General features: G+C 38.5%; 3 protein-coding genes across 4 annotated transcripts; 2 read left to right on the forward strand and 1 right to left on the reverse strand.

The window, feature by feature from the left end:
* Positions 1-348: 348 nt before the first annotated feature.
* LOC145489945 (tetraspanin-4-like) lies at positions 349-10106 on the forward strand. The gene is made up of 9 exons (XM_081469037.1): positions 349-439; positions 2158-2229; positions 3181-3369; positions 4110-4184; positions 5000-5104; positions 6121-6279; positions 7503-7586; positions 8249-8352; positions 8444-10106. Exons 2-8 carry the CDS (start codon positions 2170-2172, stop codon positions 8312-8314), a joined length of 738 nt encoding a protein of 245 aa, XP_081325163.1. The 5' UTR covers positions 349-439; positions 2158-2169; the 3' UTR covers positions 8315-8352; positions 8444-10106.
* Positions 10107-10193: 87 nt separating this feature from the next.
* On the forward strand, positions 10194-17383 carry LOC145489943 (CD151 antigen-like). Of its 2 annotated transcripts, XM_081469034.1 has the most exons (9): positions 10194-11334; positions 11699-11788; positions 11995-12085; positions 12613-12804; positions 13375-13449; positions 14326-14424; positions 14901-15047; positions 15474-15560; positions 16018-17383. In XM_081469034.1, exons 3-9 carry the CDS (start codon positions 12017-12019, stop codon positions 16105-16107), a joined length of 759 nt encoding a protein of 252 aa, XP_081325160.1. In that variant the 5' UTR covers positions 10194-11334; positions 11699-11788; positions 11995-12016; the 3' UTR covers positions 16108-17383. The 2 variants fall into 2 exon arrangements, with proteins under 2 accessions (XP_081325160.1, XP_081325161.1); XM_081469035.1 differs by lacking the exons at positions 10194-11334; positions 11699-11788 and having other exon boundaries at positions 11810-12085.
* An 82-nt stretch (positions 17384-17465) lies between these two features.
* Positions 17466-24827, reverse strand: LOC145489939 (dynein intermediate chain 3, ciliary-like). Its single transcript, XM_081469031.1, has 15 exons — positions 24751-24827; positions 23825-24034; positions 23095-23256; positions 22719-22837; positions 22123-22265; positions 21720-21833; positions 21420-21524; positions 20344-20624; positions 20117-20170; positions 19870-19913; positions 19244-19379; positions 18927-19073; positions 18371-18462; positions 17994-18219; positions 17466-17843 (listed from the first exon to the last, which is right to left on the reverse strand). The coding sequence occupies exons 2-15, from the start codon at positions 24005-24007 to the stop codon at positions 17778-17780; spliced, it is 1872 nt and encodes a 623-aa protein (XP_081325157.1). The 5' UTR covers positions 24008-24034; positions 24751-24827; the 3' UTR covers positions 17466-17777.
* Positions 24828-24839: the final 12 nt, after the last annotated feature.

Consider the following 24839-nt stretch of genomic DNA (forward strand, 5'->3'; position numbering starts at 1 on the left):
TTTATTTTTATATCCGTGTTTCGTAGTGAAAACCCAGGTGAAATCAGAACGGAAATTGTGATCGTCAGCACCTAGTCCATGGATTGTGTTTCTAAAACAGGAAAAACTGATTGAGAAAATTTTGTCTTATGATTCAGTCATAATTTTATCCCGGTCTAGTACTCGTTTATGTCTTCGCCCACGCACTAAACATACGCGGCCTGCAAGTCTGCACGACAGTGGACCCTCCTCACGTATTTGCTCTACTGATCCTCACGCCACGCAGTTCATTTCCCTCGTCCGTCCCCTCCCTGGACTATCAGATAACAGAACCAATGAAAAACGTCGGTCCAGGCCTAGGCCGATTCCTATTTATAGGCGTTTCACAAACTTCTGCATATTGTGATAAGGTGTGTTTCACTGTTGTGCGTTCAATTCTCCAGACCTTGAGCATAAACAGGTATGTCATCTACATTTTAGAGTATCCTAAAGTTTACTACAACATTTCTAAACATTTGTTTCAATTCCGAGCCCAAAAGTAGTGTTTGACATGACACTGAACAGTGAAATTACTACACCCTCACTACATAGTGCCCGATGACAATGGCGTATAAAAGAGATCAAGCTTAGATTAGTAGCCTCTATTTACTTGTGCTGTGGCTTCATAGATTAGTTTTTTAGAAAAGTCTTACGTATAATTTTGTATTGATAGAGACCTTTAGAGGCATTTACCCCTAAAACTTAGAGAAGGGAAATAGTGTTCTTCGTATTTGAGGATGTAAATTTCGTGATCAGCATAAGACTGTAAAGTAGGGTTTGACATTCATGTGGTGGTCATTCGAGATCAGCTGTCTGTAGCAGGTTTCGGTTTTGTTTTGCACTCAAGGCGGGCGAATCCCTTAATTCTTTCTTAAAGAATGCTCTTACTACTTGTTTTCAATATTAAGGTGTGGGACAGACATTGTGTATACAACCCGCTTACATCTTGCGTGAATAGAAAGTACGGTGACTAAGACAATCGACGCTAGCAGACAGTGACGAGTTGTTACCGGGTTACGGGTAGAAAATTCGAGCACGAATGCTTTCCTTATTTATAAGTTTGTTGTTTATGTGGAAAAAACAAAACAATTGTGCATGTTTTTCAATGTTGTAAGGCGAGATTACAGAAATTCGGTAGACTTCATGTCTCTGGTAGGCTATAAAATACTGCATTACAAAAAGTTTATTTTTGGGAGTGAAGTAAGCGAACTTACCAACTTGCGCACATTTGCACTGTAGCTTCAGGATATACCTGTAGTGCAAAACTCATTTATGACTACTTTGAAACTTGTTAAAAAAAATTCAGCAGCTGAAGAAATCAATAAAAATAGCTTGTATTTACTCTAGGATTCTAAAAATTAAGAAAACTCTAGAATTTTTAATGTGGAATGTTTATCACATGTGTGATGGTTTAACCCATATCAAGTTTCAAGATCAACTAAATAAATATTGGAATAATTCATTGCTTAGTTGTAAACAGATGTATTTTGTCCATGTTTGCACCACTTTCAAAATGGTCAAATTTTTGTTATCCTTGGGAAAAACTTTTGTTATGAATTATTTGTTAGCTGTGATGCTAGATCTCATGGTTTGAGTGACTTTTCCTCTTTGATTCTAAGAATTTAATTTGATGCATGTGGTTTAATTTAAATGTATTAGGAGGAATAATTCTCTGTGATGATAAAATTATTGAACATTGAACCTCGTGCTCTGATCTGAGTTTCTTCTTTGTTTTTTCCACTATGCATGATTTACATGGAGGAAACTTGAATAAATTTTGTGCATACTATTTATGTGGCAAACTGTTGATCAATGCATTCTGACAAAGTGCCACATTCAACTTTTTTCCCTGGACACGAGCTGTCCATGTATTTTCTGTTTTCAATTTTAAGTAAAGCCAATATCACTCATAATTGATGTCTTCAGATAATGTTATTATGCATCTGTATAATTTAACCGTTTTGGGTTGGGCACCGTGGCTAAAATCTTGGCCCTTGCACTAGTTCACAGGGCAACCTAGATTTTTCTAGTTTAGGTGTGACAAATTTAATATTGGTTAGCAGTAGTCATTGATAATATTTATCTGGTTGAATGTTGTGTGGGTGTTACAGGTTTCCTAACACATTTTTGTAATGACAGGTGAAGAATAATATGGAAGGAGGTGCGAAAATTATCAAGTTTTTGGTTGTCTTCTTCAACTTCCTTTTCTTTGTAAGTGAATTTGTCCTTGATATGTTAAACTTTAAAAAGTAAAGATACGATTTATAATTTTGTTGAATAACATTTCTCTTATTCGGTGATTGAAAAGCGGCGTTGTTTCTCAACCAAAAATGAAACAAAATAAAATCAAGCAGTGGACATTGTACTTGATTTTGTCAGTGGCTCAAAATTTACTGCCAAGCATTGAACAGAGGAACATTTTCTCAAATGTTTGCTTGTGCTTTTGAGCTTAACTGTTTTTAAATTCATTTATGATAAAATTTTCATATTTATCCTTGGAAGACAAGGCTTGAGGATAACCTTTTTTTTAAATTCTGATGTAAAGATGCCCAAGAGCTATTTGCAGTTTGCTGCTGGCAGCACCCATTCAGTGGTTACCAAAGTCATGTTTCAACTTGAAATTTATAATTGACAAGTTTACATAGTGTGTAATTTAGTTTTGGGCCCAAGTTGCCTATGTACTGCTGTACAGACTATTCTGGTTTCTTTTGCTTAAAGCAACTGGGAGAAATGCTTTTTCTGCCCACTTCAGGTACATGTAATGTACTAGTCCCTTGTTATCTCTTAGCTAGCATTTTAAGGGATGTCCTTCCCTATTACTTATCTATACTCCTGGGTGGCAAAATATACTTTAAGAGGAAAGTGCAGGGATGTAGCTAAGGAAACACTAACGTGGTTCATTAACAAGCCAAGCCTGCTTTTCTGACGTACTTGTGAATTTTCGGCCTGTTAAAAGCTATGTTACAGTTGCTGAAATTTAAGCCAGCAGCCAGCTCTTCACTAGATCCTTGAAAGTGTCTTTCCCAAGAAAATAATGCAAAGACTCTGTTTGGGGTTTAATCTGAGACTTCTTTATCTAGAGTCTAACACATTTTAAACAATTATGTCACCACACCTGCCTCATATCTTAGATTTAATTTGAGCTGCAATCTCTGTGTTTAGGTTTTTGGCTGTGTGCTGATCGGAGTTGGAGCCTGGGTTCTTATTGAATATGGAGACTATGTCACCATAGAGTCTGTGCCAAATGCATCAGCATCCAAGGTTATGATTGCCGCTGGAGTCCTCGTTGCAATTATTTCATTCCTTGGGTGCTGTGGTGCCTGGAAGGAGAACAGATGCATGCTTGTCATTGTAAGTTTGGATTTTATTTCCACAATAAAGCATGGTCAGTATTTTCACCAAATTGAATATTCTCACTGAGTTTTTGGCCACCGAGATCTTGTCAAGTTTCTTGGTTTAAAAACTTGTGTCACATCTTTTGTCATCCAATCAGAAGTGAAACCAAAACCAATGGTCACTTGTTGACAAGTGTTTTTCTGCACTTCCCAAGCTACATGTATTTGCTTCAAGTTTAGATTAGCTGAATGGATACCAGGGCTATCTGTAGATTTTCGTGCCGACCAAGGAACTTTCCTTTCTTACTTGCCTGATGGGCCAGGGCCCAGGCAAAATTGCCAGCCAACTAAATAAGAAAAAGGTTAACTGAGACTTTCTCAGGGCAAGCAAAATATTTTAAGAACTGCTTGTATTAAGGGCAAGCTGGAATTCAAGTTTTTTTTTTACGCCCTGGATAGTCTTTGATGCTGGTAACCCTAACCCTAACCCTCACCCAATTGACAACTGCACTAAACAACAGGGGAGTAGCTAAGGGGAGGTCCTGGGGTGCCCGTGTCCTCCCTTTTGTAAGCCTTTTTTAAGCAAGCAACCTACAACAGGTGGCAAAAAATACATGACAGTCTGGTGAGTACCCTCACTTTGATACAGTGTGACCTCCCCCCCCCCCCTCCCCCTTGAGAAATCCTGACTATGCCTGTGAAGAAAATGTCAGAGAAAACTCAACAGTTGATAATGTTACCTTTATTCCTCTGCAGTTCTTTATTTGCCTCTTTGTAATCCTTGGCCTCGAAATTGCTGCTGGTGTTTTGGGATATGTGAAACGCAACGAGGTTTGTGTAAATTTACCTTCATTTTTGTTGCACACAAATAAGATGGTAAAAGGAACCTTCCCTATATAAAATCACCTTTCCTCTTATTCACTAGCTACTCATAGTAATCTTTCATGTTTCAGGTACTTTATCATGTGCCTTTGTAAATACAGTTCCCTGACTCTCTGGGTGTATGGAAAGAAAAACACGAACATCTTTGTTATCAGTGCTGTTCAAAATTGAGTCAATACCTTACAGAGCAGTCTGTACCCTTTTGACTTGCACATTTGTTCCACTGTCAGGTTGTAGTAAAAACTTGTACTGAATGGGTAGCCTGCATAGCCGGTGTTCATTTCCAAAAGCACGCAAAGGGAACAAAACTGCGAGTGCGGAAAAAATGAGGAGCAGGAGGAGGGGTGGGGTGATCCTTCACACCCGGTCTCCCTTCATTCCATGAAATAAAGCAAATAAAGTTTGGTTTGGCACCGGATTTTTTTTGCACTAATCAAGTGACATGAGGCAACCCAGGCTGGGTCCTTTTATTTGTTTTGCTCACCCCCTCCCACATCTCCCCAGTTTTTGCTCACCCTAAGCCTGCTTGTTTGCTCACTCAAAAACATGCGGTTTTGCCGTCAGGGTGTTCAAGTTTTAATTATTCACTGTAATAAAAGCATAGTTTGAATATTATTTTTGCTGATGGCTTAGCAGCTTTACTGGAAAACTTGAATATCCAACTTCTGAGTGATACTATACATTCATTTATCATTTTGTTTACTGAAGTCTTGAAAGCTGCATTGTAATTGCTGCTTTTATAAAATAGTGTTTTTCTTTTCTAGGTTGATGACATTGTGGATGGGGATGTTAAGAGTGAACTCCAACAAAAATATGGTGAAGAGGGAAACGAGGGAACCACCAAAGGATTTGACAAACTGCAAGAATCGGTTGGAAATGGAAAATTGTAGTTTCTATCATTACAGTACTCCTCATACACTTATTTATTTCAGCAGAAAAAAATGTCAGCTTAACAAACTCGCTACATCAATTAATTTTCCTTTAAAAACTTCAGCAAGTTCATAAATAGCTTGGAAGTACTTCTCCTGTTTGGCAATATAGCACCTAACACTTCTTCAGAAATTGATAAACCTCATTCACAAACAAGTCTGGTCAATTTTAATTAAAACGGTCACAAGGGCCTGAAACTGCAAGATAATTTTGCAGGTGAAAATTATCATTTGAGAATTGGGCAAGTCAGCAATGAAAGAAAAAGTTAACAAAATTTCACTTCAAGGTAATCCAGTGAGCACAATTTGAAGTTTCATCTCCATGGGCAATTCACTTACAAGCACTGACCATTTGGGGAAGTGATTCTTGGCACTTGCCCACATTATCGTTAGTTTCCACTCCGCTAAAAGATACACCAGTCACAAAACGAACCTTTGGCAATGGCATTTTGCAATCGTGGATGGTCAACTTGTCATTTTGCTTGAAATTTTCTAGTCCTTGTCTTCTTTTTCCGTGAGATGTTTCGTAAGAATCACAGTTTTTTCGTTGTTGCCTAATGGTCATTAGGGAAGGATTCCCATATGAAAAGGGTCGGGATGCTTGTTGGAAAATTTGAATTAAACCCCTAATTACCACCCGCTGTTCAGGAAAGGAGCCCACACTAGTAGACCGGACTCGAGAGAGCGGCAGAAATTGAGCCCAGAAATGGAAATAAGAGCCTTTTTTAAATTGTTTCTTTGAGTGCACCCTAAAAGATACTTTGATGGCTAAAATAGTGGTGTTTCATCATAACACTGTAAGTGAGACCAGAATCTTTGATTTATACCCCTGAGTGAGACAATGATCACCCCCCAAACTTTTGGAATCTCCCATCCCCACTAGGTACAAATCACAGTTTTTTGTTGTTGCTCAATTTAAGCCCACCAGACTAAACTTTACTTTTCTATTTGCTAAGGAAAAATGCTGTGGCTGGTTTAATTATACTGATTGGTGGGCTTCACGTTTCACTAACGGAAGTCACCTCAAATACCCAGACAGTTGCTGCAAAACAGTCAAAGAAGGCTGTGGAATGTTGCCAGAAGGGAGCAAAGTTGGCAATTTTATAAACACAGAGGTATGCAAAAATTTACCACTCAAAGATATGTTATTTGAGGATGAAGAATGGGTATCTTTTATTCAGATGAACTAATACCATTGAAGCATTTGTAGACATCATATCCCAGGGCTCAAAATAAAATCAAAGCTTTTCACATGAATTTGTTGGCCTTTTTTGTCAAGGATGTGTTTTTGCCAGCTAAAGAGGAAGCCAACAATGCTGTTAATTTCAGCCACCTTGCATTGAGAACAACATGTAATGTAGAAGTCACATTCTATGGATCTTTCTCAATATTTTAAGAGAAATTGGTTTGCTTTCCTCTCTTTGTTTGCTTTGTGATAATATCCAGGCATTAACAAATCAAATGGATTTCTGATTATTTTTCATACTTGTTGCCTAGCGTGTGACTTGTTTCTACCCTGAATGCATTGTTCTAGAAAGAGGGAGTTTCAATTCCCCCTCCTCCCCCCCGCTCCCTGCAATCCTTCTGGAAATTCCATTTTTTTTTTCCTCATACTTTCCTTGCTTGTGAAACCCCCTCCCACCTTGGAATTTCCAGAAATGCTCCTTGGGGTGGGTATGGATATTTTCTGAAACCACACAATGGAAAGTTTATTAAATTCTTGCGGGAGAAAGGGTAAAGCAAACTTTTACTTATTTAGAAATTCTACTTGACAGCTGTCTTGTTCTTGTTACAGTGATGTCAAAATGACTAAATCCACTAAAAATTTCAAATCAAAAACAAAAGTAGAGAAGTTTCCCGAAAGATCTGCGACATGAAAGGCTGCAGGCAAGAACATTCCCTGGATTTTTCGGCCATTTTCAAAAGTGCTTTAAAATTGCTGAATTTTGGCATGTGGGCTTCACTTTACCTGAGAAACATTGCCCTGAAGATTTTTTCGCTGGTTTGCTCTTCATTTGCAAAAAACTTGGTTTTCCTAACGGCATCTTTTGGAGATCTTTTATTTAATGAAAAACGAAAGAAATCTTTTGTTTTGCTGAACAATGAAGTCACTGAAGCATTGCATTTGCCACCAGTGGTTCAGACCGATACAAGTTTTATATTTGTGTAGAGTGATGCAGTTCACAAGGCCACATCTTAGGTTAAAAAAAATTACCTGAAGGTGATTTTCTGTTACTATGTATTTAAAAAGAAAACTTAATTACAGAATTAATTTCTCAGTGAGTATTTTCTTTTTTTGCAAATTGCACCAAATCTGTGTGGTTTATCTAATTTTCAGGGTTGCAAGGAAAAGCTGAAGACTCTTCTTAAGGATGCACTGTATGTTGTTGGTGCCATTGGTGTCACTATTGTTGTCATCCAGGTTAGATCAAATAACGGTTTCTCTTTACAACATCAGTGTACTGCCAAGAAGACAGGCTTGGAGAATAACGAAAGTGATCAAGTGGGAGAAATTATCTTGATATACATGTATATGTGTACCACCAAAATCTCGAAACTCTCATTAAAATCAATGTGCGGTAATAATTCAGTAACAAGTCCTTGTGTAAAACTTGTCATATAAAAATAACTTGGATTTGCACAACAATGACTGTGCTAGGGAAGGTTATTTTAATATGAATAGTTTGGCGCAAAGACCCATTTTGAAATAGAGGCAAAGATATTTAAGGACCTCTGTTACGGTTTGCACATCTTGAAAAGTTTAGCCTTAATTTTTCATGTTTGTCCTTTGGAATCCATGTTAATGTTCTCCATCATTAACCATCCTTGTTCCTTTATGATTTGAGATTATCTCTGTGCTGTTTTTCTTTTTTAGTTAACTATTATGTTCAGGTTTCCTTCGGTCAATTCAAAGGTAATTTTGAAGGTGGCCAAAATAACTAATACCGTGACTGAGCTCCTTTAAATGAAAAAAGGGCTATGAATGTGATGCGACTCACTGAAGATTCTAGCCAGCATGGAGGATGGATGGTGTTTAGAGTGGAATGTCACAATGTTGTAAACCATATTGTCTTGTCTCTTCAGATCTTGGGAATGATATTTGCCTTGGTCTTGATTTGTAAGATTGGAAGTGAAGGGACTTATGCTTAGCATGGAGCACACAAACATCTCTGCTTTAAAACAACAAAGTAAGTCACTATATTATAATTCTATCTTGTCTTAAAAAGAAAGGTTTGTGGAAGTTTTAAAAAAGTTATATCTGTCTTTTTTTCTCCTTAGCTGCTGAGAGTGCTTTTCACCTTCATCTTTATTTGCAAAATTGGGCAGTCTTAAGACTTCAATACCACTGAGGAACCAAATGTTAATTTCATCAATCTGGTTATAGTTTCCTAAATTAATAACTGCTTTTAGTTTCTTCACTGGAGTGGTTTTTATATGACTTTCAAAAACAATTTCACCCTGTTTTATTTGATTCTGTATTTGCATATCTCCCCTAAAAAGGTTTTGGAAGGTCATGCAACAGTCACACCCAGTTTGTTAAGTTCTATGTTGTCAGTTACATCACGTTTTCTATCTTTGCTGCGAGCTAGTAGACACATTTCCCAAGTTTGACACCTTATACTACTGTTCACATTTCGTGTCTCAACTTGTGTTCTGATTGGTTAATGTCATTTCTTTCATCCTTTGTGACTGGCTACTGGCTTATTTCAAACAGTCATCATAAAACCTCTCCATTAAGCACTGGAGTCTTCATCATTTATATGTAAAAAGAAGTTAGGTTTTGTTTCTATTTTGCACCTTTATTAGTGAGATTATGCACTGAACTCTGGTAGGCCAAATTCATTCAGGTACCACTCTATCCCTCTCTCCTGTTGTGTTGCTCTGGAAAATATCTAACCCTCCCCCTCCATGTAAGGTTTCATGGTTTGACCCTACCCCTCTGGCCATGGGATAGTTATGGATATTTTCTGGAACTGCACATTGTTTGGGTCATTGAGTAACAGCCTTGCATGATGATTCAATTGTCTAGTTTGTGTGTAGCTGTGCATTGCATCAGCCCTTGAGTACAATCTTTGATTTGATAAATCTGAAACATTGCTAACTTGGTCTATTTGGCCATTTTTTCGTTTGCATGTTTTAAAGGGGCCATGACACATTATGTGAAAGTGGTTTTGATTTGAACATTTATTCAGCACTGTCTATTATTAGTATATCTACAAGGTGTCTCTTTGTCTGCTAATACTTAATTGAAATAATTACAAAAAAAAAAAAACAGCCAAATAGTATCAGAGATGGTCATGATTCAACTAAATTGTGCTTGACCAACTTTTTCGAGATGTTGCCTTGGTGATGTAGAACCTTTAATTTGGGCGAGCAAACTTGTTTTTAATCATGATAATAAATATACAATATACTTAGTCCATTTTAAGAAATCCTTTGTTCCTATATGCGCGAGCTGATTTGATGGCAAATGAAGAATAAGTATCTGGTCTTTATTTCCAAGAGATAGAAGACCGGGTGACAAGGCTTAGCAGTTTGGAATTGGACATTTCAGCTCTGTGTCAAAACGAGTGTTCATGTGAAACCATTCATTTGAAATGTGTTTGATCTGCATGTTCATTTTCATGGAAATCAAACTTGTTTTCATAAGGAAAGTTTTGCACGAAGGCTCGCGTTGAAACAGAGGCAAAACTAAAGGCACCTTGGAAATGGTTCCATGTATTTAATCAACAATCGTTCTACTTTTTCATCAACTACCAAGTATAGGTAAATGGGAAATAATAGTAAATCAAGAAGTGTGAAATATTTTAGTCGCTTTTCTTGTTGGTGAGCTTTGCAGCAATTGCATTTATACTGTCTAGTAATTTGTTCTAGTTTTGTAAAACGTTAGCATAAGGGTTCGTATTGGTAATAAATTTGTGCGAAAGAACTTGGTCTGTGATTTTGCTTGTTGTAGAAAGTCCTTTTGGTCAGTTGATACTGTCGACCAACATATAGGTCGACAACCTGGTCGATATTCACCCTTATATAATCAGTATAAGCATGTTCGGTGCCATAGGCCAGGGTATGATCTTTGAGCCGTTTTGAAGTTACAAATAGACTCCATGTTGCCTCTCGTCTGTTCAGTTTTATAAAATGAGATCACAAATGACATCAAAATGAAGCAAGAACAAATAAGTGACACGAGCCATTAGCGAGCGTGTCACCGATGTTCTTACCAGACCTTTTTCCGAGAAGGGCTTCGAAAAACCCCGATTTAAAGGACGAAAGATCGCTTTCACGTAGACTCGCTCAGCTTCGGGTGGACGCGTGCAGAACGTACTAAGGTATGGTGTACTTGCATGCCCTCATTAAAGCAATTTCGTTAAAAAAAAAAAAAAAGTGAATTCGAACAGCCCTGTAGAAAATATCCAAGATAAAATACGAACGCTTGCAAAGAATACCGAAGTTTTCGAGAGAAAAAAAAAATTGGCGGAAAATAAAAATAGCGCGGTGGCTGTACGCATTAGTGCTAATTAAAACTGTACTTTAATTTTCTGACCTTTTTCCAGTGAGGTAATAACCTAAAACAGCATGTTTATAACAAAACACGGTTTAGTCAAAATATCAATTGCTTCATTGTTATCTTTATCACAAGACCTTGAAACAATTAAAGTAAGACATATTTTTACCCCTTGTCAGGTTTGTATGAATGTTTAATTATCATTTCCGCGTGACAGTCGGTTTTGGAAAAGATAGACGAGATCTATGTGCTCTATGTTTGGTCGGTAAAGGGGTCGTTCGAGACTAAAGCTCGGGAATATGACACTCGCTCCACCAAAACTCACTTTCCAGCAAAAAAAAAATGCGTTCTTCGTCTTCTCGTTATTGCCATTTTGTTGGCGCAGAACCTCTTTGATCCGTTTTGCAAGTCTTAAGACAATTTAATTAACTTTGTTTACTGACTTCTCGTGACAAAATCTGCGTGAATAAAACTGAGTGATGACATCACTTCTTCGCATCACGGCCGGAAATTCCCGATTACAGAAGGTCTTACTTGTGACCACAAACCAGTCTTGGCCGGGGCAAAAGGTATAAAAGCAGACTTGTTGGGCAGATAGAACTAATTTATCTCCAAGTGTGCAAGATTCTGCAGCTTAAAGTATCAAACGAGTCATTTTAGACACTGGGTAAGTTTTAACTAGTTTTCACTTTATAGGAGTTATTTCTCGTCAGTTAACCTTCGTGGTTTCAGTAACAGTGCTTCAGTTTTACTCGTTTCGATGGACTAGTCTTAACTATTTGCCCGGCGTACACATAATTGAATAGCAATTGATGTCTGAAGATCAGTGAACACTAGATCGGCCACATATTTCAGTCCTAATCCAAACGAGTGCGAGAAAATGTGCTATAAGGATGCTAGCTAGCCTGAAACGTCCGCTTTAGCAGTTTTAGTTTTGACAGTTATATTAGTGAGTTGTTTGTTCGGGGTTCACAGCAGACCCACTGGGTTAAATCAAATCAGATGACCAAGTCATGATTTTCCTTCATCAGGATTTGCTGTGAAAGCCATCAGATGACTTAAGTGGACAAAACCACAAGGACCACCAAGTGGCCGATCTTGTTTTTCAACGCTATTTCTTTGTAAGTTTTACGCGCCTATGACATATCTTTATACAAATCCAAACGAGTTTGAGAAAATCTGCTATAAGGATGCTAGCTAGCTGAAATGCCCGCTTTAGCAGTTTTAGTTTTGACAGTTATATCAGTGAGTTGTTTGTTCGGGGGTCACAGCAGACCCACTTGGTTAAATCAAATCAGATGACCAAGTCATGATTTTCCTTCATCAGGATTTACTGTGAAAGCCATCAGATGACTTTAGTGGACAAAACCACAAGAACCACCAAGTGGCTGATCTTGTTTTTCAACGTTATTTTCTTTGTAAGTTTTACGCGCCTATGACATATCTTTATACCAAAAGTTTTCAAAGAAGCAAGTTTCTAATCACACCGAGATTTTTATGATCCCGGGTGGTCTCAGATATAAAGAACTGAGCGAATGCATCCTGTAATCTATTTAATTAATTCAGGAAATTTTCCTTCGATTTTTAAGACTTCCCAAACGTTCCCAGGAAATGTTCCATCTGATGTTGTAAACTCAGTTTATTTTTACCATCCTTATCCAATTCAGTTCCTCGTGGGCTCTAGACATTTTGTTGGGTTTTCAGCATGTCCAATTCACTTCCTCGCATTGTAATGGGTTCTTGGCATTATGTTGGGTTTCCAGCATGTCCTACTCAGTTCTATCGCATCGACATGGTTTCTTGGCATTATGTTGGGTTTCCATCGAAATTCGTGCTGTTTCCAGCATGTCTAGCAATATTGATATGTTCTTTTTCACATCTATGAATCACGCTACAGATTACAGATCAATAACAGTACTTCTGTGTCCTTAATTCCTCTTTCCAGGTATTCGGTTGGGTCTTGGTGGGTGTTGGAGCGTGGAGTCTTTATGAATTCGCCGCATATGAAGCTATTTCTTCATCCGTGCCTTATGCGGTGTCATCCAAGCTTATCATTGCAGCTGGCGTCTTCAATGTGTTGGCCTCGTATTTTGGCTTCTGGGTGACCTCAAAGGATAACAGGCGTCTACTTGTTCTCGTAGGCTTACCACATGTTTCTGGTTTCAGAACATAGTGTTAAGTGACTTATGTTCCTGAATTTTCTGGGTTTTGTGGCCATTACACCATTATTGAAGTGCAATGGCCTCAGGCTCTCGGTCAATGGTCTCCGGCGCTCTCCTGGCTCTCGGTCAGTGGGGACTTTCAAAAAAGCGGGCGGGAGCGAGACGAGCGAGGTCACTGTCCGAGAGCTTGAAACAGGCTAGGCAAAAATCGAAGTATTTACATTAGCTCGTTAAAATACATTTTGCAGTAGGCTTACCTAGAAGGAAGTTATAATAGGCCATTTCCGAGTTAACTTTGCTTCCGCTTCAAAATGAGTCTTCGTGGAACACCTTTCATATGAAAATGAGTCTGATGTGCATGAAAATGAACCTGTAGTCGAGACACATTTTCGCATGAATGGTTTCGCACGAAGATTTTGACACTGAGGCAAGAGGCAACTCGGAAATTGTCTATTAGTTATCATACATTAGGACTGATATTGGGGAGTTACATCTGGATCATGTGATGGTTTTGTCGTGCTAATTATCTTTGCGTTAAATTGCAGTTCTTTCTTGTTCTTTTTGTGATTTTTGGATTGGAGATGTTCGCAGCAACTTCGGGATATCACCATCGTGAAAAGGTGGGATTTTAATTAATGCCATTAATTTTGGTAAAGCAACAACAACAACAACAACAGCAATGTAATCCATCATTTACATAGCTGTTTTGAAGGACTGATATTAAAATCCAGAGCCATCTGACAATTTGTATAAACACAAGACAAAACCAAGGATAGTTATTATTGTTGAAACTAAGGTTGTTTACCATTTACTCGGAAAAACTGGTTGGTCGACAGTTGTACTGTAGTAAATAGGACGCGTCAAATCCCAAATGGAAATGCGCTCGTTTTATTTCCACGACTTTTTCCCGAAAGATACCCAAAAGACCTGGAACCAGTAAAAACTAGCAAATGGAACGCACATTTTCCATTCGGAAATTCCGTTTGGGAATTTTGGTCAACCTTTCAAGAAATCCCGTTTTCCCGAGAAAATTTCCGTTCGGGGAGACAAAATTGATCTTTCCATTTACATTCCATCCGAAATTTCCGGATTTTGGGGGTAAATGGTAAACAACCAATGTTTTTGTTCATTAAAACGAGGAAAAGTTTACAAGGACTGAGGTCTCGACTTCTGATTGGCTGCAAGTTGTGTGGATAGAATTCTACAGAAAGAAAGCCAGATACATTAAAGACATTGAAGTCATACACTATTTTCTTAAGAAATTGAATACTTTACGTATTTCACTAAAGTTATATGGAGGTTCCTTGCGAAGATCATGCCTCATAGCCAGCAAAACTAAGGGGATGTTAGGAGACTGCAGGTTGAATCCCAGGCTCGCGAGTGGAACAAACTATAGTAACAGTTGCCCTTAACTGCGTCTCTTTCGGGGGTGAGTTAAAATATGAAATGAGAGTGTCAGAAATCATATTTCTTATTTCTTAATTTGACTTTTTCAGGTCAGGCACACACTTTACAACGATATGCTTTATACCATCCAGGAACTGTACGTAATCAAAACAGCGCCTTCCAGTGCTTTCAATGCACTTCAAGAGAACGTAAGAAAAGTGTTATTCATAACACGTATTTTGCGTTTTTTACTGAACTGTCATTTGCATGTGTATCTGAGGCCCCGCCCACACGACGCCGGTGTAATTTGAGAACGGAGGTTTCGCTCTGAAAACACATCAAATGTTTTTGACCACACTACGCCGGAGGAATTTGAAAATGCAACAACAACCGGTCATTTTGGATTTGTGGTTGAGGAAACTCGGTCATGGAAATCACGTGATATTATGATGTCTTCGTTTCGAAAAGCTCCCTTTTCAAACTGTTTTCCGTCCACTCAAAAACGAAAAGCCAGCGTTTTCAAATTCCTCCGGTTTGAAGAGCGTTTGCAAAATGCTCCGTTTTCGTGACGGATTTGTGTTGACGGTAGGTCTAACCTTAGAAATAAAGCTCCGTTTTCATATTCCTTCGGCGCGCGTACCTGCATTATCGGCTTTAGAATTTGATCGCTGTGTTTTGATTTTAGGAGATGTGTTGTGGATGTTACAACTACACGGATTGGCGAGACTCGTTGTTCGCAAAAGGAAACATGTCGATTGTTCCCGATAGTTGCTGTAAAGAACCACACCGTCACTGTGGAGAGAATTTTGACGTAAATAATATTTACACCCAGGTATGACGTTATTCGACAAGAGCAGAAGAATAAATAATTTACGGTACGCTAACTTAGAGAATGTGAACTAGTCACACTGCAGAACGATAACGAGGCCTTTTTAAGGGTTGTAGAGCGCCCTCTTTCCTTCAATGCGGCCTTGGCCTCATGGAGATGGAATTTGTTGTTGTTGGTAGTCCCGCTACAATCTTGTACAGAATAAAATGAGAAATGAAAGCCCCCTCTTCCTGAATCAATGATGATTCACAGCAAAACCAAAACGCGCTATATTCCCATCATTGAAATTTAGGAAAGGATGATCTTATCTATTTTTCTTTTTTAACTTAAATTATACTGTAATAACTTTTGGGTCGAAGTGCGTTCTTAAATTCATCGATCTTAATAAATGTTTTCACGTCCTTTCGCGTCCTTCTTCTTTCAACCTAGGGTTGTTATTGGGTTTTCCTGTACGGGATTATCAGACACAAACTTTACTATGTGGCAGCTATTGCTGTTGCTGCAGTTGTCTTTAAGGTAAGAAGAAACACAAAGAGTAAATAGACGTTATTTAGACCTAGGAGTAGTTTATCGTCAAATTAACTTGGTAAGATAGATGAACTGCTGCGAAGACAGTTAGGACTGAAGTTCTGTTTCGTTAGCCCTTTGCTCAAACAAACGTCTAAAACTTAAAAGTTTCATCACAATAAATGGTTAAATGTACGGCTTTATTTAGTAACCTCAAATTGATAACCAGCTAAGTGTTTTACTTCGAATTCCCCGCTAAGGCTGTTCTCCAGTTTCCTCGCAAACTATTTTCGAAAGCTACCTTTAAAACTAGTGTTCTTTCGAGTAAGGCCTTAAACTGCTATAAAAACGAGAAATGAAGGACAACATTCAACGCTAAGTAAACCTTTTGTTCATTACGTGGATGGTTTCACTCTTTCTCTCTGACTGTAACAATGTATTTTGTTTTCTTTCATGTGTTCTACAGGTACTGGGTATGCTGTGTGTTTTACTGTTGATCTTAAGACTGGAGCAAACAGTGGAAAAAGCACCACTGATTGGCTGGGTCCGTATCTGACAACTGACGGATACATGAGAGGCAATATTTACTTCTGAAAAACGTTTTCGACGGCATGCGCCATAGCTGCTTATGTTAGGCTAACATTCGTTTAAGTCCTACGTAAGTGAAAATTTTTCCTTCCCGAGGGGAAGTTAAGGAGTTGGGGCGGGGGATGGGGGACTCCCATATGAAAAGGTAGGGGCTGCTCGTCGTCTCGCAAGGATTTTGGTCTCACTTGGGGTGTTCAGGACTCGTGTTAACTCGAAGAGCTAACAGTTGAAAATAACTCTCATTTCCGATTTCAGGCTCGATTTCCGCCGGCCTCTCGAGTCCCGTCTGCTAGCGCGGGTTCTTTTTCTGAACAGCAGCTGGTAATCAAGCCTATTCCGTAAAAGGTGGTTTCTTTCAGGGGTCAAAAAAAAAAAGTTCGAGCCACACCCAGATCGGTCCCCTCTAGGGGGTTAATTTAAATTTTCCGACGAGCAGTCCACGACCGATGCTTAAGGTGGCGATACACTCCTGTAACATCTGATTTTATAATACTAATTTTTCCCGAGAAGTCTGTAGAATTCTTCGAAGAGAATTTGCCGTAAATTGCCGTTTACTTGCGCTTTTGTGACGGATTTACTTCAAATTCTGCATTTCTATAATAAAATACATGAAAACTAGATCTGAGAATTTTAATTGAGTACACTCATTTTAAACGCAACAGGGCGCAGAAAACGCAATCCGCTATATGAAGCTGTTTGAGCCTTTTCTATTTTGTTATTGTACTTATTTGCCGTTTTTATGCTTTTCTGTTTCTCGCATTCTGAGAGACTGGAACTTGCCTCCGTGTTACAGAAAACCGTTGCCCGTTCTCGTTAAATTCTGTACAAATTGAGTAGCAGTTTACGCCATTTGTAAAGAGTCCATCCATTGCGCTCAGTTTGTAAAAATTTTGTATCTCTAGTGAACCTTGTATATTGTTTCGAGTGCCCACATTTTCTTTTTAATGATTTTAATTTAGTTAACTGGAAGAATTCATTTATATCATTATATGAAAGTTTAGTACAATGAAAAACACTAAAAGGCCGCCGAGTAAAACTTGTTTTTTTTGTTCCGTGTTAATTTTTCTGCTTTCCCCTACCCCACCCAGGCAATCTACATATTCTGTTTGCCTGTTCCTGAAAAGTAGGAAGTGCATGGCCGATTCTAATTGAATTAGCTACTTAGTCATCGATGTAAGAATATTAACGCCTGGTCAAAAACATTAAGTGAGCACTAGCTTTTGCAGAGAAGCGCCTTGTTCCTTAGATGTTATGCCCATGAAAGAGTACCGTAAATTACGCCAAAAAGTGCGTAGTTTACGTGTATTTCTAGACTTGTCTTGTAACTTTGTTTAAATACTTTATTTCAAAAATAAAATGATTGAACCAACCATATTTACAAATAGGGCTCAAAAACTCAAAAAAGTGACCAGACACTTTTTCGCAAAGCCCCGTCTTGTGCACAAACCACCCTATCTTTTGGCAACACAACAGAATTGACCACAGTGTAAACAAACTCAGTGTATAGCTTACGCACTCGTATATAACCGTCCCGAGTTGATATTAGTAGTTTTATAAAAGTCTAACAAATCTAAGAGACGCTATTTACAGTGTCCATGGACTTAATAATTTACAGAGCTGGGGATTGAAATTTCAGCTTCAGCTTTCCTTGGTTTGCTCTTCAGATCCTTCTGCTGTTTTCTCTGATTCTTCTTCTGCTGGGGTCTAAAAAGACAGAATACAGTATCATTTGTGTTGCCAACAAAACAGTTAAAAAGTCGATTTTGCATGCATTTGGCTTTTCATTTTTGGGATTTCTACAAACTCTATGATACAAGCCCGTGAACAGGCCCCTGATAGGGTTATGGTGCGTACCTCTTCAGATTGTTTGGCCGATTCACTCTCCCCTTCCTGGTATTCCTCGTGAGTGACACCCTCCTGAGCAATGGCCTGCTTGACCTCAGCAAAGGCCGCAAACCTCTTGCTTTCAGCTTCCTGCAGGGCTTTCTTCTCGGCCTCGACAATCTTGAAGAACTCTGCTTCTGCTTTGCTGACCAGATCTTCTCCCTCTTCTTCCTCGGCTTGTTCATGTGTTTCCTCTCTAAGTTACACAGTGGAGGGAAAAAGTAGAGACTTTTAGCCAGTGCTAACCTGAGTAAAAGATTTCTTTCCACCTTTAGGAATAGCATGCATGCTTACGAGCCTTGAATCATGCCATTAAAATGTATGACAAGGTATAATGATATTCTTACCTGTCTTGTGAACTCTTTGATCTTTCTTTCAGCCGCATCTCACGATGTCTTGTCTCCAAAATCTTTTCTCTTTTTGTCTCCCTTTCAAACATCTAGGAGAGAAATTCAATACTTCATGATCAACACTTTATACCTAGCATAACCAACAAATCCATAGGGTAACAGGAAGGTGGAAAGGCGTGTTAAAACCTAACTGAAAATGGCAAACAGGTCAGACACCGCGGAGAAAACGGCAAAAAACAGAGTCTGCTGGTGTAGCATAGTGGACGCCATTTGCTCCACAAGAGCCAAAAGGAATAATGCCAAATGGGTGCAAACAGCACTTGGCATGCACTGCACCCTCTGTACAGTTGTATTGCTTGCCTATATACTATTTAGTATCATCAGGATTGCTGTGCATACAAAGGGATAGAGCAATAAAGCACTCTGCACATAAGGCATGCCTATATAGCTACATAATAGGCACGTAATGCATGTTAAGGGTAACGGCTTTATAGCTGTATTAGTGGATGTCCTGATCAAAGTATTGTCATCATGATGTAACGTTGGTTCTTACCGCAGTAACTGAAGCCTTTTCATTTCTCTGAATGTTGCACAGTCCGTCAGACAGCTCCAGTAGAGTAACAGTACCAGAGTGTGAACCACAGGCTACCAACCTACCATGCTCCTGAACACGGAGCGCATTCAAAGATTCATCACACACCTGAAACGTGATAATAATAAACAAAATGAACTAATGTAACGGGGGGTCTAAGACAAAGTCCCTTCCGTCAGGGAGGTATGGATATTCTCTGGAACTACACACTGTACACAATACCACCTGAGAATATTTTACTGTGTTGATGAAGTTGTTATAAGATCAAGTTTAATTACCTGGATACTGAGTGTAGGGTCATTCTGTTTAAAGAGGTAGTCCCACACATCCAAAGTACCATCCATTTTAGTAGTGAAGAACACAGCAGGACGCACAGGACTCCAACAGCCATCTGTCATGTAGGACATGTGTTGCCTGGTAAATTAACAATATAACAACTCTAGTAAATTTACAAACTATAAGTGAAGGAAAAGAAAGCTATTATTAGAGAAAAAGTCCTCTTGGCATACTTACTATAAGCATGCAACTCCCAAAACACCCTAGTTTTTTAAAGCCTGCTCTGCAAACTGATTTTGATTATGGTAAAATAATAGAGGGACAATCATGAGAAAACAGGGTGTGGGACAGATACTGAGGAGGTGTTTGTCACTCTCTCTGTTTCTATGCTTCTCATGGCTTTGTTTTCACATGCCAATGAAACTAACAGCTTTGTAGGGCAATGTATTCCTATCATATGTTTTCTGGTATATTAAGCACCGACGATCAAGTGTCACCAGCCAGTAGATTGTCCCAATTACTCATACATTCAGTATTGTGGTATTGTGCATAGTATTCAAGGAAAACATTCTCTGGGTCAAATTAGGTTTTGGAAACCAGAGAAGAATAAAAAGACATGATGACATACTTGGTCCACATGATGGATGACTCCCTGAGATCCTCTGACCAAATCTACAAATAAAGATATAACGGCATTTAAATACTGCTCCAAAAACTCAGATAGCCTTAAAGTTAATGACATTGTGCCCATGCATAAAGCCCTCAGAGCATCTCCTTGTGATCATGCAATACGCAATCATCACACTAAATGTTGGTAACATCACTGGGTAGTACTTATTATCTTATAATACTTATTGCTTTTACAACTCCCTTACCCTGGCTGTCCAATCTCCAATGGTCAAGAAGTTCTTGGGAAAGAATGGATTGCGCTGGAATGACAATGAGTTTGAATTTTAATTAGTTTTCCTTTGTTGAGGTACCTGTTCATTAAAAACAGGGCAAAGAAAAGTAAAATGACTATGACAAGAGCTTAACTCATCCATCATTGCCCAGATAAGGGACTTACTGTCTAGACAAGAAATGTCTTAAAAGACCAACCTACCTGCACAGCATATACAGGCCCATAATGCTGAGAAAATGAACACACAATCTTCTCTGAAGGAGATTTAGCTTTTCTATTACAAGACAACACAGAGCCTTGTTCTGTTCCAACCATGAACTTGGTTGGCATGGTAGGTTCATACTCCAGGGACACTCCTCCCTGTGGACGAGGATCTTTCTTAACATTTGGACACAGCAGGAGGGACTCTGTGGGCTCACCCATCTTACGAATGTCCCACCACAGAACTTGTCCATCAGTACTACAGGAGAAACATTCGGTACCTGTGGAAAATTTTGGCTTGAATTTTAGTCCTGCTTCAAGGGGAATTCACAGTTTGTTCATTGACTGAAGGAAGGAAAATGTCAGATATTACTACATCCAAAACCACACCAGACCAAACAAGAAGTTCCAGTATAAAAGGTCCTGGCCATAGGCTGGTCATTCTCACACCAAGTTACCAATAAATATTAGCAACCAAAAAGTAAATGAAGCCCAGTTGACAATCAAACTGTGCTTGTTCTTTGAGTGCAACTTAATATTATAAAACTTGGTCAATTTTTTTTTAGGAATGAGTAAGTTTTGTGCAGTCTTGTTTTGCTGATGCCATCTTTTGGGTACAACAGATTTTGAATTATGTTTATTGGTGGGGCACTGAGTGAAACCTGGGACCAAAGGGGTGGGAGTTTGGTATGAAAAGGGTGGAAAGCGGGATTTCCAGGATAGCAAGAATCAGGAGGAATAGAGAAATGTTTCACCAACAAATTGTTCATTTTGTGCAAATTAAAGAAAAGAAACAAAAAGATGTAAGGCACTGAAGGAGGGACAGAAACCAGGAGTGAAAGGGTAAGCGAAGTGGGAGGTTTTGACCTGATTACTTTACAGGGCATCTGAGTTCAGAACCTGCTAGGTTCACCTAATAGTTAGAACGTTAAGGAAGTGAATGTCTGGCATGGTTGTTGTCTGAACAGCAGTTTATTATTATTATCCACTGTGAACAAATTGAAGTACCTGGTGATCAGATTGATGTCAGTTTTATTCAGTACAAAGTATCAAAACTAAGTATATTGCATTCTAACCTGTTTTGGACTGGAGGAATATTGTCTTGTAGATGGGATCCCTGTGGCTGTACTCAATGGCTGTCATTTCTACAGGGTGGGATCCCTTCCGTGTATCCCAAAATCCTGTTTGGGTAACAGGAACAATGAATGAGTAAAAAATCAACATTAACTCATAAGATTTGTTGGCTTGAGAGAATCAACGTAGTCTTGTCCTTTTTTGACAATTTGTGGTTCTTTTTTGTTTTGCTACTACATGCTAGTCACACTATTGAATAAACCTGTCCATGTTATAAAGTTGTGTCTTCATGAAGTTCATACCTAACTGTCCATTGTAACATCCCCCTACAAGGATATGAGGATCTTTTGGATTGTATTCCAGGCAAACCAATGGTGAAACAGGTTTCAGAGCCAGTTCTGGTTTATTGGGATTCTCTGCAAGGATAAACAGAAAACAGTTAATCCCAAAACATCCTTGCAACCATAATACCCAACCTAGAAAAGAGATGACATGAAAAAGAAGTCATGAACTAGGAGATATTGTCTAGATCTATTAAATAAAAAACTCTTAGAACAAAGAATTAAGACTAATAGAACAAAACAAAAATAAGCTTTTGCATCAGCTAAGGAAATTCTCAAATTATTATAATATTGATCTCCATTGATTATTGATTATTGAAACAGTCCTGACATAACTGTAAGTTGTGTTTTAGCAAACTCTCACCTATGTCCCAAATGTACGAATCCATAGATGTTTCTCCTGCAAACTGTTGAAACTCTAAAATGGAATAAGCTACAGCCAGCTTTCTGGTGCTGTCTGGGTACCAGGACAGGCTGGTGGCTGTACGCTTCATGTCATGGGGATCTCTGAAAATAACAAGCAAAAGGTAAATAATAAATGAGAGTGGAAAATGTTTTAATCTTCTAGATGATTTTACCGTAATTAATTCGAAAAGTTTTTGTGACTATTCTGAGCCTCTTGAAGTAGACAAAGAGCCACTTTATGCATTTCCCACTATTCAGTCCTTTTTTTCAATAATTTACTCCAAAATACAAGCCTACCAGAAATAACTCCATGTGTAATACGATATGATGCGACACAATGGCTATGCAATACAAGTTTAAAGAGTGAAATAATATGCTTAGTAGCTACCACAGCCCAGACTTGTAAGATCCAGGGCTGCAACAGCTCACCAGCTTGTTTACAGGTATTCACTTATAATACACAAAAATGTTTTGAAAAATTAATCCCTCGTATTATTCTTAGAATTTTAACAGCACTACTCTACACTAGAGCAGAGATTTCTGCTAAAGGTCTACCTGAACACATTGATGGTTTTAGCAGAAGGTGGATCTCCAGATGTGTCAACATCAATCTCTGAAAAGTACTCTTCATAGATGTCAATTGCATTGTTTTGCTTGATACAATGCTCCATGACCTGCACAGGGGCAAAATGAGACACAAAGATTAATGAATCATGCAGAGCAGTGTGTGTAAGATGTAGTTCTATAAGTCCTGGGACGGAAATGTGCAGCATGAAGCTGGGGGTATAGCCTATTATAAACTAGTATCCCAACCAGACAAACTAGCAATGACCTACTGTAACTGCTTCATGCTGCACAAACCAAGACAGAGCTCAGGTGTTGTAGGACAATTTGATCTGAACAGAGTACAGACTTGAATATTTATACTTACATTTCCAAGTTGCTGAATTGTATTCATGTAGATCTCATCCTTTTCCACCTTTTTACGATATCTGATAGTTTGTTCCACTTCAGCAGGATTCACATCTTTTGGCCATCCTCCCTCAACATGGTTAATACCACGACTCTCTGTTTCAAACCTCTCTGTATTGACCTATATACAAGTTATTCCCCTGTTAACAATAATCTACATGAAGTTTTTAAGTCATGGATGACATCTCAACAAAGCAATCTGACTTTTTTCATTCCTTAAATTTATAATTCTTTATAATACCATAATTTACAAATTCCACAATCATTTCAATCAATTGAACATTGATAGTATCTTTGCTTTAATTTTTCAACACTAATCCACTGAGTTGTACAACAATATTATTTTCTTTGATACTACGACTGTGAAAACTTTGCAGGATCTTTACTACTGATCTCTAAGAATTTTTGAAGACCTTAAAAAACCTGTCAAAGGTTCTGAAGGATAAGGATCTTTCAAGGATCTTGACAAAGATCCTTGCGAAGGTCTTTGAAATGTAAGATTTTGGGGGGGAAGGATTTTAAAGATCTTTGAGGATTGACTATTTACGAAAATGACCGAGGAGTTGAAACTAGTGACCACCGAGAAACAACTCCAGCAAAGTGGTCGGAGTGGGACTTGAACCCATGACCCCCGCATTTCAAGTCCGGCACCCTGACTGCTTGGCCACGCTACCTATTGTAACTCTTACCTCATGTTCAGACATTTCTTGTACACATTGAATTCCAGTGTCACAAGGATTTTTCTCAATATAATCTTGCAGAAGCTTGTCATCTGGGGCTATGTCTACATGAAGCTCTGCTTGACGATCTGAGAAGTTGCACTGACGGCCAAATTCACTTCTCTTCTTTGTGTATACATACACAATCTCCATTTCTAGCTAAATATGTGTACAAAAAACCTAGCAAAAATGGAAGTAGATTGTGAAAATTAATCACTGACAGTAGCAAGTTTTCCATCTCTGCCAACTCCAAGGGTTGTCTTCTTCTCAACCAAAGCACATTTAAGTGAGTTTCAAAAAGAAAGGACCATCCTCACACTCTTATACTAGTGACAAATGAGATATGATTGTAAAAACGTATTACAGAATTGATCACTAGAGATATTATTTTAAAAACAGCTGCAAAAAGTCTTTTCGGCTGGTAGATCAGACTATTGCCCTAGTTATGTACAGTACATAGTTTGCAAGAATAATTTGTCAGTGAAACTTTTCCACTTCATTCACAGTTCCTGCAGCACTCGTCGTGTCAATGACCAAAACATCAAGCAATTTTCCAAACCAAAAATGCAAACAACCCTTTTCCTGGAGAAATGAGATTCAAAGTTCAACATATGTTCTTTGCAACAGAATTTGATTTTTCTACTTACAATAGCACTTTTATAAAACGGTTGAGTATGAACACAGGACAATAACAGGAATGAAAAATAAAGCGTTCCGAAATCAGGCATCCAACCCTCTTCATGCAAAGAGAGACCCGCGAAGGTTTTACGAAAGCCTTTGCACCGCTACTGGAAACTGTTGGATTTCCATTATACATGTTATATACACGGCTAGTTTCAACGCAAAGCAAAAATAACATATAAGAAATTAACGCAGACTTGATAGTACAGACGTACCTTCAACTCAACAAGCAGAGACCATATAAATTAAATCCTCACACTACACACGAACGTCAAAGATGGCCGACCTTGTTGTCGTCTCTCTC

This window comes from Orbicella franksi, chromosome 6 (genome assembly GCF_964199315.1).
Source record: "Orbicella franksi chromosome 6, jaOrbFran1.1, whole genome shotgun sequence".
Classification (NCBI taxonomy): Eukaryota; Metazoa; Cnidaria; class Anthozoa; order Scleractinia; family Merulinidae; genus Orbicella; species Orbicella franksi.

Coding starts and splice junctions, on each gene's coding strand:
- LOC145489945 (XM_081469037.1), top strand. CDS start 2,170: ATGGAAGGAGGTGCGAAAATTATCAAGTTTTTGGTTGTCTTCTTCAAC. Junction 3,370..4,109: donor ACAGATGCATGCTTGTCATT/GTAAGTTTGGAT, acceptor ATTCCTCTGCAG/TTCTTTATTTGCCTCTTTGT. Junction 7,587..8,248: donor TCACTATTGTTGTCATCCAG/GTTAGATCAAAT, acceptor TTGTCTCTTCAG/ATCTTGGGAATGATATTTGC.
- LOC145489943 (XM_081469034.1), top strand. CDS start 12,017: ATGACTTTAGTGGACAAAACCACAAGAACCACCAAGTGGCTGATCTTG. Junction 12,086..12,612: donor TTTTCAACGTTATTTTCTTT/GTAAGTTTTACG, acceptor TCCTCTTTCCAG/GTATTCGGTTGGGTCTTGGT. Junction 13,450..14,325: donor GATATCACCATCGTGAAAAG/GTGGGATTTTAA, acceptor TGACTTTTTCAG/GTCAGGCACACACTTTACAA.
- LOC145489939 (XM_081469031.1), bottom strand. CDS start 24,007: ATGGAGATTGTGTATGTATACACAAAGAAGAGAAGTGAATTTGGCCGT. Junction 23,257..23,824: donor AAGAAATGTCTGAACATGAG/GTAAGAGTTACA, acceptor ACTTGTATATAG/GTCAATACAGAGAGGTTTGA. Junction 22,838..23,094: donor CAATTCAGCAACTTGGAAAT/GTAAGTATAAAT, acceptor GCCCCTGTGCAG/GTCATGGAGCATTGTATCAA.